This window comes from Orycteropus afer, unplaced genomic scaffold (assembly GCF_000298275.1).
Source record: "Orycteropus afer afer isolate SDZICR_OR568_19922 unplaced genomic scaffold, OryAfe1.0 scaffold00026, whole genome shotgun sequence".
NCBI lineage: Eukaryota > Metazoa > Chordata > Mammalia > Tubulidentata > Orycteropodidae > Orycteropus > Orycteropus afer.
Genome location: NW_006921613.1, coordinates 10422135 through 10438821, shown reverse-complemented (window position 1 = coordinate 10438821; position 16687 = coordinate 10422135). Strand labels below are relative to the sequence as shown.

General features: G+C 37.1%; 1 protein-coding gene across 1 annotated transcript in view; it reads right to left on the bottom strand.

Annotated features, from left to right (window-relative positions):
• Positions 1–16687, bottom strand: part of CEP152 (centrosomal protein 152) — a 114877-nt gene that overhangs the window by 35786 nt on the left and 62404 nt on the right. Inside the window, exons 12-16 of the mRNA XM_042783682.1 lie at positions 11832–12030; positions 7272–7400; positions 6588–6697; positions 5517–5645; positions 5245–5380 (exon numbers count right to left, since the gene is read on the bottom strand). Of these exons, the coding sequence (XP_042639616.1) occupies positions 5245–5380; positions 5517–5645; positions 6588–6697; positions 7272–7400; positions 11832–12030 (703 nt within the window). The remainder of the gene's footprint in view (positions 1–5244; positions 5381–5516; positions 5646–6587; positions 6698–7271; positions 7401–11831; positions 12031–16687) is intronic.

Sequence of the window (16687 nt, the reverse complement as noted above, 5' to 3'; positions counted from 1 at the left end):
TTTACATCTCTGGTAGCATAGTGCCTAAGGCATCTGACTGCTAACCAGAAGCCTGGCAGTTCAAACCCACCAGCCACTTCTTGGAAGGAAGGTTGGGCAATCCACTTCCTTAGTGATACCACCTCAGAAACCCAAGGAGGTGGGGGTCACTATGAGTCGGGTCCAACTCAATGGCACTTAACAACAACAACATTAGAATGTCTAAAATGAAAAAATACTGACAATATCAAGTTCTGGAGAGGGCATGGATAAAATGAAACTTTCATCCACTGCTGGTATGAATTCGAACTGATACAGTCACTCTGGAAAATGGTTTTGCAGTTTCTCATGTTGTTGTTTGTTCTTAGCTGCCATCAAGTCAGCTTCCAATTCACGGCAACACAATTTGTGACAGACTAGAACTGCTCCATAGGGTTTTCTTAGCTGTAATCTTTACAGAAGCAGGTAGCCAGGCCTTTTCTTCCACAGAGCTAACTCATAGTGACCCTTTAGAACAGAGTAGAACTGCTTCATAGAGTTTCTAAGACTGTAAATCTTTACAAAAGCAGACTGCCACATCTTTCCCCCGCAGAGTGGCTGGTGAGTTTGAACCACCAACCTTTTGGTTGGCAGCCAAATAATTTAACTATAATCAAATTAATATTTTTTTAAGTACCAAAAAAGTATCCACCAACTCATTGGTCAGTTTGTCATACAGTCGTGGCTTATGTGTTGCTGTGATGCTGGAGGCTATGTCACCAGTATTTCAAATACCAGCAGAGTCACCTACGGTGGACAGGTTTCAGCAGAGGTTCCAGACTAAGACAGACTGGGAAAAATGACACAGTGATCTACTTTTGAAAAAATTTGCCAGTGAAAACCTTATGGATAGCAGTGGAACACTGATATAGAGCCAGAAGATGAGGCCCTCAGGTTGGAAGGTACTCTCAAAATACCACTAGAGAAGAGTTGCCTCCACAAAGTAGATGTGACTTTAACGATGTAGATGGAGCCAATCTTTGGGATCTTCATTTGCTGATGTATCACGACTCAAAATGAGAAGAAAGAGCTGTAAACATCCTTTAGTAATAAGAACGTGGAGTGTATGAAGTATGAATCTAAGAAAATTAGATGTTGTCAAAAATGAAAAGGAACATTTGAAGATCCATATTTGTAGGCATTAGTGAGCTGAAATGGATGGGTATTGGCCATTTTGAAATGGACAATCAACCATATGATCTGCTATGCTGGGAATGACAAATTGAAGAGGAATGGCATCACATTCATTGTCTAAAAGAACATTTCAAGATCTATTCTGAAATACTGTAGTGTCAGAGAATGGTTAATATCCATATGCCTACATGGAAAACCAGTTAATATGAATATTACTCAAATTTTACACATCAACCACTAATGCCAAAGATGAAGAAATTTAAGACTTTTAGCAACATCTGCAATTTACAATTGATCAAACATGCAATCAAAATACATAGATAATTACTGGTGGTTGGAACGTGAAAGGTGGGAACGAAGAAGAAAGACCAGTAGTTGGAAAATATGGCCTTGGTGACAGAAATGATGCTGGAGATTACATAATAAAATTCTGTAAGACCAATGGCTTATTCATTGCAAATACCTTTTTCAACAACATATAAATGGTGACCATACATGTGGACTTATCCAGATGGAATACACAGAAATCAAACTGACGAAATCTATGGAAAGAGATGATGGAGAAGCTCAATATCATCAGTAAGAACAAGACCAGGGGCCAACTATAGAACAGACTATCAACTGCTCATATGCAAGTTCAGGTTGAAACTGAAGAAAATTAGATCAAGTTCATGACAGCCAAAGTACAATCCTGAGTATATCCCCACCCAAATTTAGAGATCATCTCAAGAATAGACTTGACACATTGAAAACGAATGACTGGAGACTAGATGAGTTGTGGTATAACATCAAGGACATCATACATGAAGAAAGCAAAATGTCACTAAAAAGACAGAAAAGAAAAAAAAAAAAAGGCCAAAATGGAAGTTAGAAGAGACTCTGAAACTTGCTCTTGAACTTAGAGTAGCTCAAGTGAAAGAATAAATAAAGAAGCAAAAGCTGAACAGAAGATTTCAAAGGTGGCTTGAAAGACAAAGTAAAGTATTATAAAGACCTGGAGTTAGAAAAACAAAAGCAAAGAACACTCAGCATTTCTCAAATGACAAGAAATGAAGAAAAAATTCAAGCCTTGAGTTCCAATACTGATGCAATCTATAGGTAAAAAAAAGTTTGAACAATGCAGGAAGTACCAAAAGAAGATGGAAGGATTATAGTCATTGTACCAAAAGGAACTGGACAATGTTCACCCTTTCAGGAGGTAGCATATAATCAAGAACTACTAGCTGTGGAAGGAAGAAGTCCAAGCTGCACTGAAGGCACTGGTGAAAAACAAGGCTCTAGGAACTGACGAAATACCAATTGAGATGTTTCAATAGATGGATGTAATGCTGGACGTGCTCACTCGTCTACACCAAGAGTTTTGGAAGATAGCTACCCGGCCCACAGACTAGAAGAAATCCGTATTTGTGCCCATTCCAAAGAAGAATAATCCGAAAGAATGTGGAAATTATCAAACAATATCATTAATATCACATGTAAGTAGAGTTTTTGCTGAAGACCATTCAAAAATGGTTACAGAAGTACACTGACAGGAATTGCCAGAAATTCAAGCTGGATTCAGGAAAGGATATGGAACAAGAGACATCACTGCTGATGTCAGATGCATCTTGGCTAGAGGCAGAGCATACCAGTAAGATTTTACCTGTGCTTTACTGGCCACAAAAAGCATTCAAGTATAAGGATCATAACAAATAAAGAATAATAGGAATAACAGGAATTCCAGAACACTTAATTGTGCTCATGTAGAACCTGTACAGAGACCAAGAGGCAGTTGTTTGAACAAAACAAGGGAATATTGCATGATTTAAAATCAGGAAAGGTGTATGTTAGGGTAGTATCCTTTCATTATACTTACTCAGTCTGTATGTTGAGCAAATAATCCAAAACGCTAGATTATGAAGAAGAACTAGCATCAGGACTGGAGGAAGATTCGTTAACAACCTGCGATATGCAGATGACACAATCTTACTTGCTGAAAGTGAAGAAGACTTGAAGCACTAGATGAAGATCAAAGACTACAGCCATCAGTATAGATTACACCTCAACATAAAGAAAAAAAAATCCTCACAACTGGACAAATAAGCAACAATATCATGCTAAATGAGGAAAAGATTGAAGTAGTCAAGAATTTCACTTTGACTGGATCCACAATTAACGCCAATGGAAGCAGCAGGCAAGAAATCAAACGACATATCACATTAGGCAAATTTGCTGCAAAAGACCTCTTTAAAGTGTTAAAAAGCAAAGACGTCACCTTAAGGACTAAGGTGCATGTGACCCAAGCTATAATATTTTCAGTTATCTCATATGCATGTGAAAGGAACTGAAGAAGAGCTGATGCCTCTGAATTATGGAATCGGTGTAGAATACTGAATATACTATGGAAGTACAGAAGAACAAGCAACAAGCAAGTCTGTCTTGGAAGAAGTACAGCCAGAATGCTCCTTAGAAGCAAGGGTGGCAAGACTTTATCTCAGGTACTCTGGACATGTTATCAGAGGACTAGTACCATGAAGGACATCATGCTTGGTAAAGCAGAGGGTCAGTGCAAAAGAGGAAGATGCTCAATGAGATGGGTTGACACGGTGGCTGCAACGATGGGCACAAACAGCAATGAAGGTGAGGATGGCGCAGGACCGGGCAAGGTTCCATTCTGTTGTTCAGAGGGTCACTGCAATTCAGAATTGACCCGAAAGCACCTAACTACAATAACCATCAAAAAATATACTCCTGGAAAAGAATGACCTCTTGGAGAGAATTGCTCTTATATTCTTACCAATGTGTAAATATATATATATATTTAAAAGAAGAAAGAAAAGAGATCTCCCTATTTTAATTTTCTTAAACATTTCTGTTTAACATTACCATTTGAGGTAATTTAAGATTCCTTCTAGCTTTTCTATTGCCAGCACTAACTAAAACAACTTTTTAGAACTTCTTTTTCCACTAGATGATACATACACATGGCATGTTTTTTCACTCTATTAGTCCATTCAAAAATAATCAAAATATTAAATGAATGAAATTCCTTACCTGCTCTTATTCTTTTTAAGTCAGTGGTAGCAATATTTTGCTTTAATATAACTTATTCAGAGACCTCTATGTAGAATATTTAAACAAGCCTTTAAGAATATTTTCTAATCTTGAGACAAGTGTCTTTCAAACTATGGTTTGCAGATTGGTCCAAAGTGTGAGGGAGAGTTAGACCTGTGCCTGGAAAGGACAGGGAAGAGAAAGAAGAGGGGTAACTGTTTACTCAATGAGACTTTACTGCTGGACACTTGCCAGCAGCAGGTCAGAGAGTACACTGTGGCCCCTCCAGCTTCCCTGAAAAGTGACAGCTGTTCTGAAAGAGGTCACGCTAATACTCTGACCTTCTTCCCAGGTCCTCCATACATCAGTACCTTTCCTATCACGAAAGACCCAAGTTCAAACTCCTGCATGTCTTCCCAACAAAATTAAATGACAGAGCTAGATGCTAAGAGAAAAAGGCGTCAGAGGAAAACATCTCAGGACTGCATAGGGTCTTTGGGCGAATCTATAAAAAATGAAAAATGATAATGGATGTCAAACATGAAGTGACAGTGGTCCATCTCTTGCTTATTTTTAGAACTCTTCTCTTTCTTTGACTAAATCTATGAGAATCATTTTCACATGCACATATAAATAGAAACACAGAGAGAAAAGGCACCTGAGTGGTACAAACAGTCAATGTGCTCAGCTGCTAACTGAAAAGTTGGAGGCTCAAGGTGACCCAGAGGCATGTCAGAAGAAAGGCCTGGTCACCTACTTCTGAAAAGAAATCAGCCACTGCAAACCCACGGAGCACAGTTCTGAACACAGGGGGTTGCCAGGAGTCAGAAATCAACTATGCATACATACACATAAATACAGACATACATACATACAGTCTTTTCTATTAAGGTTTTAATAATCATTTTAATACTTACTATATTTTATGAGCTCTTAATGTATGATACAGTCAAAAGTAAACAGACTTCTACATACACCTTCCCCATTTCACAAGAGAGCAAGACTATTAGTTTAAATCACACAAGCTACTAAGGAGGCCTGAGAAAATGTCTACTGTACCTTCTCCTCCTGTGATTGCTGCTCCTTCTCAATGGTCTTCCTGAGGTTCAATTCAAGATTATCCTTCTCTCTGCACACTGCCAGGTAGCATTCCTGCACAGCAGCCATCTCCTTATTCATCTTATCTAAGTCAGACCTGATAGACAAAACCAGAAACTCAATAACCCCCAAAAAATACAAGGGCTACATAATGAACAGTTTTCCTCTATGTGACAACAGGAAAATGTAGTCCCTATATTTAAAGGGAAGGCAGCTGATCTCTTTTTACTCACCTAAGTTGCAAGCGAGTTCCCTCGTAAACCTCAAAGAGCTGCTGCTTCTCCAAAGCATGCTTTGCTAACAGGCTCTCCCGTATCTGGGTTTTCATGGCTTCATGGTGCTGCTGGTAAGTCCTCTCACACCTAAAAACAGAAAGCAGAATTGAGGCAATGCCCATCATTAACAGAAATGCCAAGATGAATAGGTTTTCCTTCCTTCCTTTTTCCCTCCCTCCCTCCTTCCCTTTCTTCCTTCCTACCCCTCTCATACAAAATAATTAAAATCAGATTGTTTTTTCCCAACCAAAGGCTAATAATTAATTTACAACAGATAGTTTCATGAGGAGCTCTGGTGGTCTGGTGGTTAGACCAAAAGGTCAGGAGTTTGAACCCACTAGCTGTTCCACATAAGAAAGACGTGGCAGTTTGCTTCCATGAAAATTTACAACTTAAGGTCACTGTGAGTTAAAATCGACTTGATGGCAGTGGGTATTTTTAAGTCTTATGATAATTTTCAAAAATTTCCTTCAAATCTTTCTAGAGAATAACTGGAAACCTGGATGGAGCATGCCCCAGTTCTTCAAACAGAAATAATGGTCTGTGTTGAGAACTTCTGTTTATAAAAAATTAGTTGAAATAATCAAGGATGTGGTTCCAAAATTCCAAGTCCTCCATGCTAAATATTAACAGTATCCTACTCACAAGTAAGTTATGTTCCAAAGGTCTGTATCCAAGTTTATGATTTGGTACTTGGAAGACATTGTCCTACCCACAGATATCTTCTTTTAAACAATAGTTCAATTCCCAGACCAGCCTTAAAAAAAAAAAAAAAAAGAAAAGAAAAACCAAGCTACACTATTTCTGTGAACTATACTTTTAGTGATACTATAGAACCCAATCTACTACACAACACTGTTTCTATGGAAAATGTGTTCCAAATTCTAATTTAAGCCAAAGATTCATGTTCTCCAATCCAAGGTCTCAGTAGGGAGAGTTTACTATATCATTTCTCTTGAATCTTCCCATTGAGTGAGGAGAGGGAACGGAAGCAGGGAGGCAGGGATTAGGTCTCTATAGAAATCTTACCTCTCCATAGCTTCTTGTTTATCACGGTCAAAATCTTGCATCATTTGTCTCATTTGATTACATAAGTCTTGATTTATATTTCTCAGTTTTCCTTCAGTTTCTTTAAGCTCCTAGGTACAAAAGAATAAAGTATTTAGAGGAAATAAACATCATTTTCATTGATTAATGTAATTTTTTTTACATTCTCTGCCATATAACATTAGTTGGCATATCATTATCATAATTCTACAAAAGAAAAAACTTCTCTCATGCCTTTCTCTGACAATTAGCTTTCTGACAGTAACAGTTAAAATTGTGTATTTATTTTGAAATACATGGAATGAAAACATTTAAGCATGGAAGCATTGGCTAACTAAAGCCTTTAGGTCTTGGAATTTAATGTCTCCATAATAATCTAAATAAGGAAGGCTTTACCTTTGGATCAAAGTATGGCTAAGGAGGGAAGAACCCCTCTATCAGTCATGCTTCTACGTAATCAGGAAATTAGAATCACACTAACTTACCTTCTGATAAAACTATTGCCCAATGACTTCCAGTAAAGGGAAATAACTGGCACCCATCATTACCTACAAATAACTCGTTACTAACTCCCATTGCCCCTTTGTCTTCAAAAGTCTATTATATACTTTATATGTCTCAGAGCCACAAAAGTTCTCATAAAATATGGGGAAAAAAAATCATCACCTGGTTTTCTTGTTGTAAAACCTGAATTTCATTTTTAAGTCGCAGAATGTCATCTCTGACCATCATGTCAGAAGTAGAAGAGCTGGGCCATAATTGATTAGTTGGCTTTTCTGAGCCACCTGTTTTAGTCTGAATATTAAAAAGAAGTTAAAACTTACTCAGGATTTTGAAAGTTTTTTGAAGTATTCATTATGAAATAGATTCACATTTACAAAAATAGTACAAATCATTTCCATATATCTTTCACCCATCTTCTCCAAATACAGCCACAATACAATAATCAAAACCAGGAAATTACACTGACACAATACTATTTAATTAACCTATAAACCTTTTACAAATATCTCTGATTTTCCTCTAATATCCTTTGTCTGGCTCAGGATCCAATCCATGATGCCATACTGCATTTAGTTGTCATGTCTCCCTCATCTCCTACTATCTAGGCAGTTCCTGGGTTTTAGGTTTGTTCTTTTTTTGTCTTTCAAACTTACCATATGTTTGAAGAGTACTAGCCAGTTATTTTGTAGGATGTCCTTCAACTTGAGTTTTCTAATGTTACTTCATTACAAAATTCAGGGTATGCATTTTTGGCATAAATGCCACAGAAGTCATGTTGCGTTCTTTCTAGAGCACTGTACCTGGAGGCACAGGATATTGCTCCCTCACTACTGATGATGTTTAACTGTAACCAGTTGGGAAAGGTAGTGTCAGCCAGGTTTCTCCATTACAAAGTTAGAATTCATTCATTCATTAGCAATTAACAAATTTTCTTATGAAGAGATTCTTTGAGGCCATGCAAATATTCCATTTCTCCTAAGTTTAGCATTTGTTCTATTTCCGTATTTATGTATATCAGTATGGACTCATGGATATTTATTTTATTCAATAGACAGAATTTTTAATACTGATATTGTTGTTGGTGGTGGTGTTATGTGCCATCGAATCGTCTCCGACTCATAGCAACCTTATGTACAACACAATGAAACACTGCCCAGTCCTGTGCCAGCTTCATTATGCCTATTATACCTGAGCCCATCGCTGCAGCCACTGTGTCAATCCATCTTGTTGAGGGCCTTCCTGTTTTCTGTTGACCCTCCACTTTACCAAGCATGATGTCATTCTCCAGAGAATGGTCCCTTCTAACAACATGACTAAAGTATGTGAGACAAAGTCTGGCCATTTTTGCTTCCAACGAGCATTCTAGCTGTACTTCTTCCAGGACAGATCTGTTAGTTCTTTTAGCAGTCCACAGTACTTTCAGCATTCTTCACCAACACCACAACTCAAAAGCATCAACTCTTCTTCGGTCTTCCTTATTCATTGTCCAACTCTCACATGCATATGAGGCAACTGAAAATACCATGGTTTGGGTTAGGCGCATCTTAGTCTTCAACCAGGTATCTTTGCTCTTCAGCACTTGAAAGAGATCTTTTGCAACAGATTTGCCCAATGCAAACTGTTGTACAAATTAATACTGTTAAGTAGTGTATAAGTCTGTCCATTTCTCTTTATATCCAGTAACAGTGGCTATCTTTAAAGAATTATTATATTTGATGGTGAAATTTAACAATTACTTTCATTTGCCTATCTTTGATTGTTATCAGAGTGAGATTTGTCACAAATCTTCATTTGTTATATCATCTTCTCTGGTTTGTCTCTTTATATAACTTTGGATATTTTCCTCTTGCCATCTAAGTGTTTTCCTTTTCTAATTTTATGAGTTCTTTATTCATTAAGGATCATAAAGATTTTTAAATATACCTATTCTATTGACTTGTTGTTCATTTATGTACATACCTGGGCTCTGAGCTCTCTTCTGTAATGCTTAAAAAATATTTAATTTATTCACTGGGGTATCGTTGTTAGTTTCCATCATGTCAGTTTGGATTCATGTGTGTAGAGCAGAACTGCTCCATAGTGTTTTCAAGACTGTGTCTTGTGGAAGCAGATCACCATGCCTGTCTTCTGAGTCTCTGGGTTCAAACAGCCAACCTTTCAGCTAGTAGTTGAACACTTAACCATGTGTGCAACCTAGGGCCTTCATTCCCTGGGATAGGAGAGGTATATTTATTTGTTGGTATATATATTTGTTGTTATTGTTAGGTGCCACTGAGTCACTCTGGACTCACAGCAACCGTAGATAGAACAGAATAAAACACTGTCCAGTCCTGTGCCATCTCACAATTGTTTCTATGTTTGAGTCCATTATTGTAGCCACGGTCAATCCATCCTGTTAAGGGTCTTCTTTTTTCACTGACCCTCTACTTACTAAGCACAATGACCTTCTCCAGGGACTGGTCTCTCCTGATAACATGTCGAAAGTATTCGAGATGAAGTCTTACCATCCCTGCTTCTAAGGAACATTCTGGCTGTACTTCTTCTAAAACAGATTTATTTTTCTGGCAGTCCACGGTATATTCAATATTCTTCACCAACATTGTAATTCAAACACATCAATTCTTCTTCAGTCTTCCTTATTTATTGTCCAGCTTTTGCATGCATAGAGACTATTAAAAATATGCTTAAATTCAACGATTTAATCTTTCCCCATGCTTCCAACCATGTTTTCAGACTTACAGATTTTTTTTAAAAAAAGCACCATCAAAAAAAGATGAGAAAAATAAGAGGCAAAAAAAAGTATGAAGCTGTTCGTGGGCTAAATTCTATGACTATGAACTTAGGTGTTTATTTCTTAAAAACTGTATGCTCATTAAGTTACTACTTCATCTCTCTTTCCTCCATCTAGCAAGCATATCAATAAATGCATTAATTCAACAAATAGAATGAGAAAATACGCAGAAAATATTAAGCTAATATTCTCAAGAAATCCCTATAGAGTAAGCTGAAGCAGAAGAGGTAAGTAGGAAGAGATGAAGAACTAGCTTAGATATAGAATGTTGAGAGAACACCTGGGCAAAGAGCAGCTGGACAAAAAGAATATTCAGATATGGGATAACTTTCTTCAATCTACTGATAAACTAGACTGCAGAAGCAATGAGGAAGACTACTAAAACAACACGAGGCATGCCCACCATCAACTGCCACACAAAGGCAAGTGTATCTGTGTAGCAAATGTTACTAGCATTTTCATCACAGACCAAAGGAAGTAGCAAGATAGTTAGGGACCAGGCTCAAAACTGGGTTCCTATTCTCTTAAAACTCTGGCTATTCTAATCTAATGCTTCATTTAATCAACTCTAATCTCCTCACACAACTGGAGAAATCTTTCATTCTCATCTATTTTAAAAAAACATATGAAACAATCAAAATGGCTTGATTTAAAGATGTTAAGTATGGTCCTAGTAGATGAGTAGGGCTTTCTCATTTGGTTATTAAAATTGAAATCAATGTTGCACTTATCAAACACAGAAAAAGGAGTCAGGCTTGGCAGAGATTTAACAATAAAAACACTTATTTCTGGTACCATTAAAATTTCATCATAATATGCATCATAGAACATCTTATAAAATTTGCTTTAATAGGATTGTTTTAGTGAACACACTCCTAGTTAAAAATCAGGAGATAAAACAGTTCTAAAGTATGAAGGAAGAAGTTATTTCAGTCCAGGAGGAAAAGGAATATACTCTCTAAATTCATTTTTTCCCCTTCCCTTTCCTTTTCATAGTTATTAGGTCTTTTATGTATCATTTTCTATTGGGAAATAGAAAATATGTATTATTTTCTATACTGTAAGATACAGAAGGGTGAAAAGGGCAGCTTAAAGGAGGACAACCCTAAGCATCTCTGTGTTAACATGATCTTGTGAAAATAACCTTGATCTATTTATATTAGTCAGTCACTGGGTGGTACAAGCAGTTTACAGTGGGCTGCTAAGCTAAGAGTTGGCATCTCAAACTCACCCAGCAGTGCCACAGAAGAAAGGCCTGGCTATCTGCTTCTATAAAGATTACAGCCAAAAAAACCCTATGGAATAGTTTTATTCTGTAACACATGGGGTTGCCATGAGTTGGTACTGACAGTTACTGGTTTGATTTGGTTTTGAATTTATTAGTTGTGTTTTTGTTTCAATTTTCTTTAGGATTACCTCTATAGCCTCACAAATCCCTCCAGCTGCCTCATTTTGCTCATGGTGGAGTTCAACATTTTGACATTGTTACCCTGACATCTCAACCTGGTTCAGCTCCTCTCCCATCTGTACCAGTATAACACAATTTTCTTATATAGAGTGGCTCTTATTATAGGAACATGGGCCAGAGGTCTTTCATAGACAAAGTGCTACATTGTGGAGATTTTAACCAGATTTTACAGCACTGTTGGTACAGGCCAATCTTAGGGAAATGTAGACACCTTGGTACATAGAACACTTCCTTGTATGTGTTGTAAAGGAATTTGGTGTTACTGACATCTCATTTGTTAGGTGTCAAGACTAACCAAGAAAATATATTCTTTTAAGTGGCATTTCCTTCTCTAAAATTTACTTCTTAAAAGCAAATGACCTTCTGGAAGCTGAAGGTTTAATTTAAATATGTAAAATATAATAACACTTTAACACTTTTGAAAAACAGTCCTTTTAACTCTACAAACTCAACAAACCTCAACCTCGATGCTTTTCTCATCCTTATCCACTTGCTGGAGATCTTCAATTTTTTTATGACAGTCTTTGAGCTCGTTCTGCAACTGGGAAACCAGATGGCGCTTCACCGAGTTGCTACCCAGCAAACGCTGTACTTCTGCTTTCAGCTTCAGAATGACCTCTTCTTTGGAAAGCTCTTCATTTGGTTCCTCTTGCTGCATAACACTAATAGAGAAATTGTAATTTTTAAGATCAAAGTTAATAGCCAAGCATACATGGTTATTCCTTAAAAGCTATTAGGCAGAGTGATAACCATGATTTATGATCTGGTACGATTATACCAGTATTTCAAAACAATTTTAAGCTTTGCCATACATAAGGCTATCCTTGCCATATCCCTTATGTACAGAAATAACTTTATTCATAGGACGACCATTTCCAAACTTAGACCTGTTGCCTCACTATAAGGAGTTCAGCCCCATGATCTTTGACATGGTTTGCATTTTTGTTTTTGGTAAGTTGTATGCTGTACATGCATGACCGTTATGACTCCAAGAAAAAAATGGAAATTTAAAAGGAGAAAAAGAGAGAGTAAATACTAGCCATCCTAACCAGCAATTCTCATATCTCTTTCAGTTTACTAAAACACAAGACTGGGTGACTAAGCCACTGGGGAAAAAAAATAATAGTAACAGAAATAAAACCACATTTAATTTCAACCCAATGGTAATTTCAATAAATTTCAAAAATGAGAAGAGAATTTCTGCTTATTGCCACAACCAAATAACAAGGACCAGATTTCTCCTCCTGCCTTAAATAACTAGCAACCAAACAAAATATATGAAACAATGGTTTTCAATCATTCAAATAGGCAGCTTAGTACAGGGATCCTAAGAGAAGGGAAACAGACAAGGTAAGACCTGTGACTGCCCCAGATGTGGCACAGGGTGGGGAAATGCCAGCACAGCCTTGCAGTCTCCTGGAGTTGCAGACAAAGAGTTCAGATTTGGGGAGGCCAAAGTGGTCAGAATTTGAGGGAGAAAACACGGGGCCAGAGAGCGATGCACAAGGAGAGAGCTCTACAGATCTGCATATGCTTATAAGGAAGTTACCTTCAGGCCAGGAAAAGAAAGCAGGAAAGGAATGGAGGTGCTGAGAAGATAGATCTGGTCCTTGTTACTTTATCATGGCAAGAAGCAGGAATTCTCATCCCAATTATGAAATTTAGATCAGGGTTAGGGCAAAATTTATCTGGGGCTAATTTGGCCCCACAATAAGGCAATACTTAATGCCCTACTTAAACTTAGTGTCTTAAACAACTAGAAACCAATAAAATACATGAACCCTATTTTCAATTATTAGACAACAGATAATATAGAACATTTAGATCAATGGAACAGAATGGGGAATACAGAAATAGATCCATAGATGGTCAACAAATTATCAACAAAAATTCTAAGGTAATTCATGAGCAAAGAAGTTTTTCTGAAAAATGGTGTTAGATCAACTGGACATCATTATGGAAAAAAAACAACAGTTATTACTTTATACCAAATTCACTGGATCATAGACATACACATAAAACCATAATTTTCTAGGAAATATTTGTGACTCTGGTTTAGTCAAAAAGGAATGCTAAGTAAGACATAAAAATCAGAAACTATAAAACAGAAAATCAATAAATTGGAATTCATAAAAGCCTAAAAAATTTTGCTATTCAAAAGATGATTAAGAAAATGAAAAGGCAGGCCAGAGACTGGGATAAAATATATAGCACAGATATGGGACAAAGGGCTTGTATCCTGGAATATGAAAGAACTATCAGTATTCAATAATAAGAACTATCACTATTCAGTAATAGTGAACTCACTAATCAAATATTTTCTTAAAAAAATAGACAAAGCCTTCAAATATGATGGTCAAATTAGATTTTCAGATAAGCAGAAATTAAGGGTATTTTTGGGAGCTCTGGTGGTGCAGTGCCTAAGGCATTTGACTGCTAATTAGAAGGAAGGTTGGGCAATCTACTTCTATAGTGATACAGCCTCAGAAACCCAAGGAAGGGTCACTATGAGTCAGATCCAACTCGGTGACAGTGAGTTAGCTGAATTTGTTAAAGCCAGACCAACCTTACAAGAGATGTTAAAGGGAGTCCTTGGAACAGAGAACCAATAATAGCAAATAACAATTGACCAGTAATACACAAGATGATATCATCCAGAAACCAACACAGCTACTGAAGTATCCAAAGTAATATAAGCTTACAAGATTGTAAACAGGGAACAAGAGACATCAATTGGCAAATGAGGACAACCACAAACCAAAAAGAGAGGGAAATAATAGTGAAGATACAGAACTTCTAAATGGTGAGGAAGTCTAGATAGAGTTGCAAGATAGAATGGACTGTTCTAAACTCAGGGAGAAAGTTATAAATCACAGGACAATTACAAAGAAAAATGATAAAACTTCACATCACAATAAAAAAAAAGGACAAACAAAAATATTCTACTTTTGCAGTGATACTGCTCGGAAACCCAAGGAGGGGTCACTGAGTCAGGTCCAACTTGATGGCATATAACAACAACAAAACAATAGCAACAAAGGAAATGATAACACAATTCATAAACATAATGAGCTCAGCACAAAAAATTATATGGAGCAAAGAAACCAGGAACATCATGAAAAAACACATAACAAAAGGACAGCAACCAGTTCATACTTGTCAGTAATTACACTGAATGTCGATGGATTAAATGTACCACTCAAGAGACAGGTTGTTGCAGACTGGATAAGAAAACACAACCCATCAATATGCTGTGTACAAGAGAAACACCTTAGAGACAAAGACAAAAACAGACTAAAAATCAAAAGTAGAGAAAAGATTTATCAAGCAAATGGCAACCAAAAAAGAGCAGGAGTGGCCATATTAATTTCTGATCAAATTGACTTTAAGACAAAAACCACCATAAGAAACAAGGAAGGTCAGATCAACTGGACAAGAAGATATAACCATAATAAATATCTATGGACCCAATGAAAGAACCCCAAAATAATAAATCAGAATTTAACAGAATTGAAAAGGCAAATAGATGACTCCACAGTCATAGTAGAAGACTTTAATACACCACTTTCAATGAAAGATAGAACTGGAAAGAAACTGAACAAAAACACAAAAGAGCTAAACAATATAATCCATCAACTTGACCTTATAGACATTTACAGACACTTCATCCAACAACAGTACAATATAGTCTTTTTTTTTTTTTTTTTAATTGTGATTTTGGTGAAAGTTTACAGAGCAAATTCACTTTCCATTTGGCAATTCACATACACTTCATCTCATGACATTGGCTACAATTTACCATAATGTAACAGGTCCCTTCCTACTCTTCCCCATAGTTACCTCTTCCCTGTGCCCTTCCCTCCATGCACTCATGCCCCCTGAGCTATGTCCCTGTGCATACACAGCCCTGCTAGTGTCCCATGATTGTTCTCTCCAAGGAGTGTATCTACCTACTGTAAATGTTCACTTCATATGCCTGTCTTTTGTTTGGCTGGAAGCCACAGATATTGGTTCAGTTCCAGACCTGAAGGGCAGCTAGGGGCCATAGTCTCAGTGGTTCCATCAGGCTCTACCAGACCAGCAAACCTGGTCCCTTTTTTTTCTCCCAAATGATTTTGTTTTGATCCACATTGTTCTCCCACTCTATCCAGGATCTCCTGCATAGATCCCCCTCCAAGTGGTTGACAGTGGTAGCTGGGCACCATCGAGTTCTTCTGGTCTCATAGTTGTATAGGCTGCGGATCGCATGGTGTACCAGTTGTGTGGACTAATGGTTATCATAAATCTTTGGTTTTCTTCCTTCTTCTTTGCTCTGGATGAGGAGAGACCCATCATTGCATCTAGATAGCTCCTTGCAAGCTTTTAAGATCCCAGTCACTACTCACCAAAGTAGGAGATAGAACAATGTTTTGTGTAATATGTTATGCCAATTGAGCTTGATGTCCCCTGTGACTATGGTCCCAAGCCCACCGGTTCAACTACTCAGTCCCTTTGGGTAGCTGGCTGTGCCCAAGAGTGGCTACAACCTTGTCCCTTATCAGCTCTGCTGTACACCTGGAAATTTTTACAACATTCTTTTTCAGTGCACGTGGAACATTCTCCAGGATAGACCATATGTTAGGCCACAAAGCAAGGCTCAATAAATTTAAAACATTGAAATACTGCAAAGCATCTTCTCAGATCACAATGCTATCAAATTAGAAATCAAACAACAGGAAGTTCAACGGAATAAAAGCAAACACATGGAAACTGAACAACACCCTCCTTAAAACTGGGCAATAAAAGAAATTAAAAATGAAATTAAAAAATTCCTTGAATCAAATCAGAATGAAAACAAAACACACCAAAATCTTTGGAACACAGTAAAAGCAGTGATTAGAGGCCAACTTATAGCAATAAATGCACACATCAGAAAAGAAGAGCCAAAATCAACACTTTAAACCAACATCTCCAACAATTAGAGAAAGAACAGCAAGAAAAGCCTACAGTCACAAGAAAAAAAGGAAATAATAAACATTCAAGCAGAAATCAATGAAACAGAAAATAGAAGAGACAATAGAAAAAATCAACAAGGGGAGAAGTTGGTTTTTTGAAAAGATTAATAAAACTGACAAACCACTGGCAAATTTAACAAAGGAAAAGGGTGAGAGAATACAAATGACACAAACAAGAAACAAAATGGGCGACATCACAACACAACCAACTGAAATAAAAAGGATAATATCAGGATGCTATGAAGAACTATACTCCAACAAATTTGAAAATCTGGAAGAAATGGACAGATTTCTAGAAACACACCACTTACCTAAACTAACACAG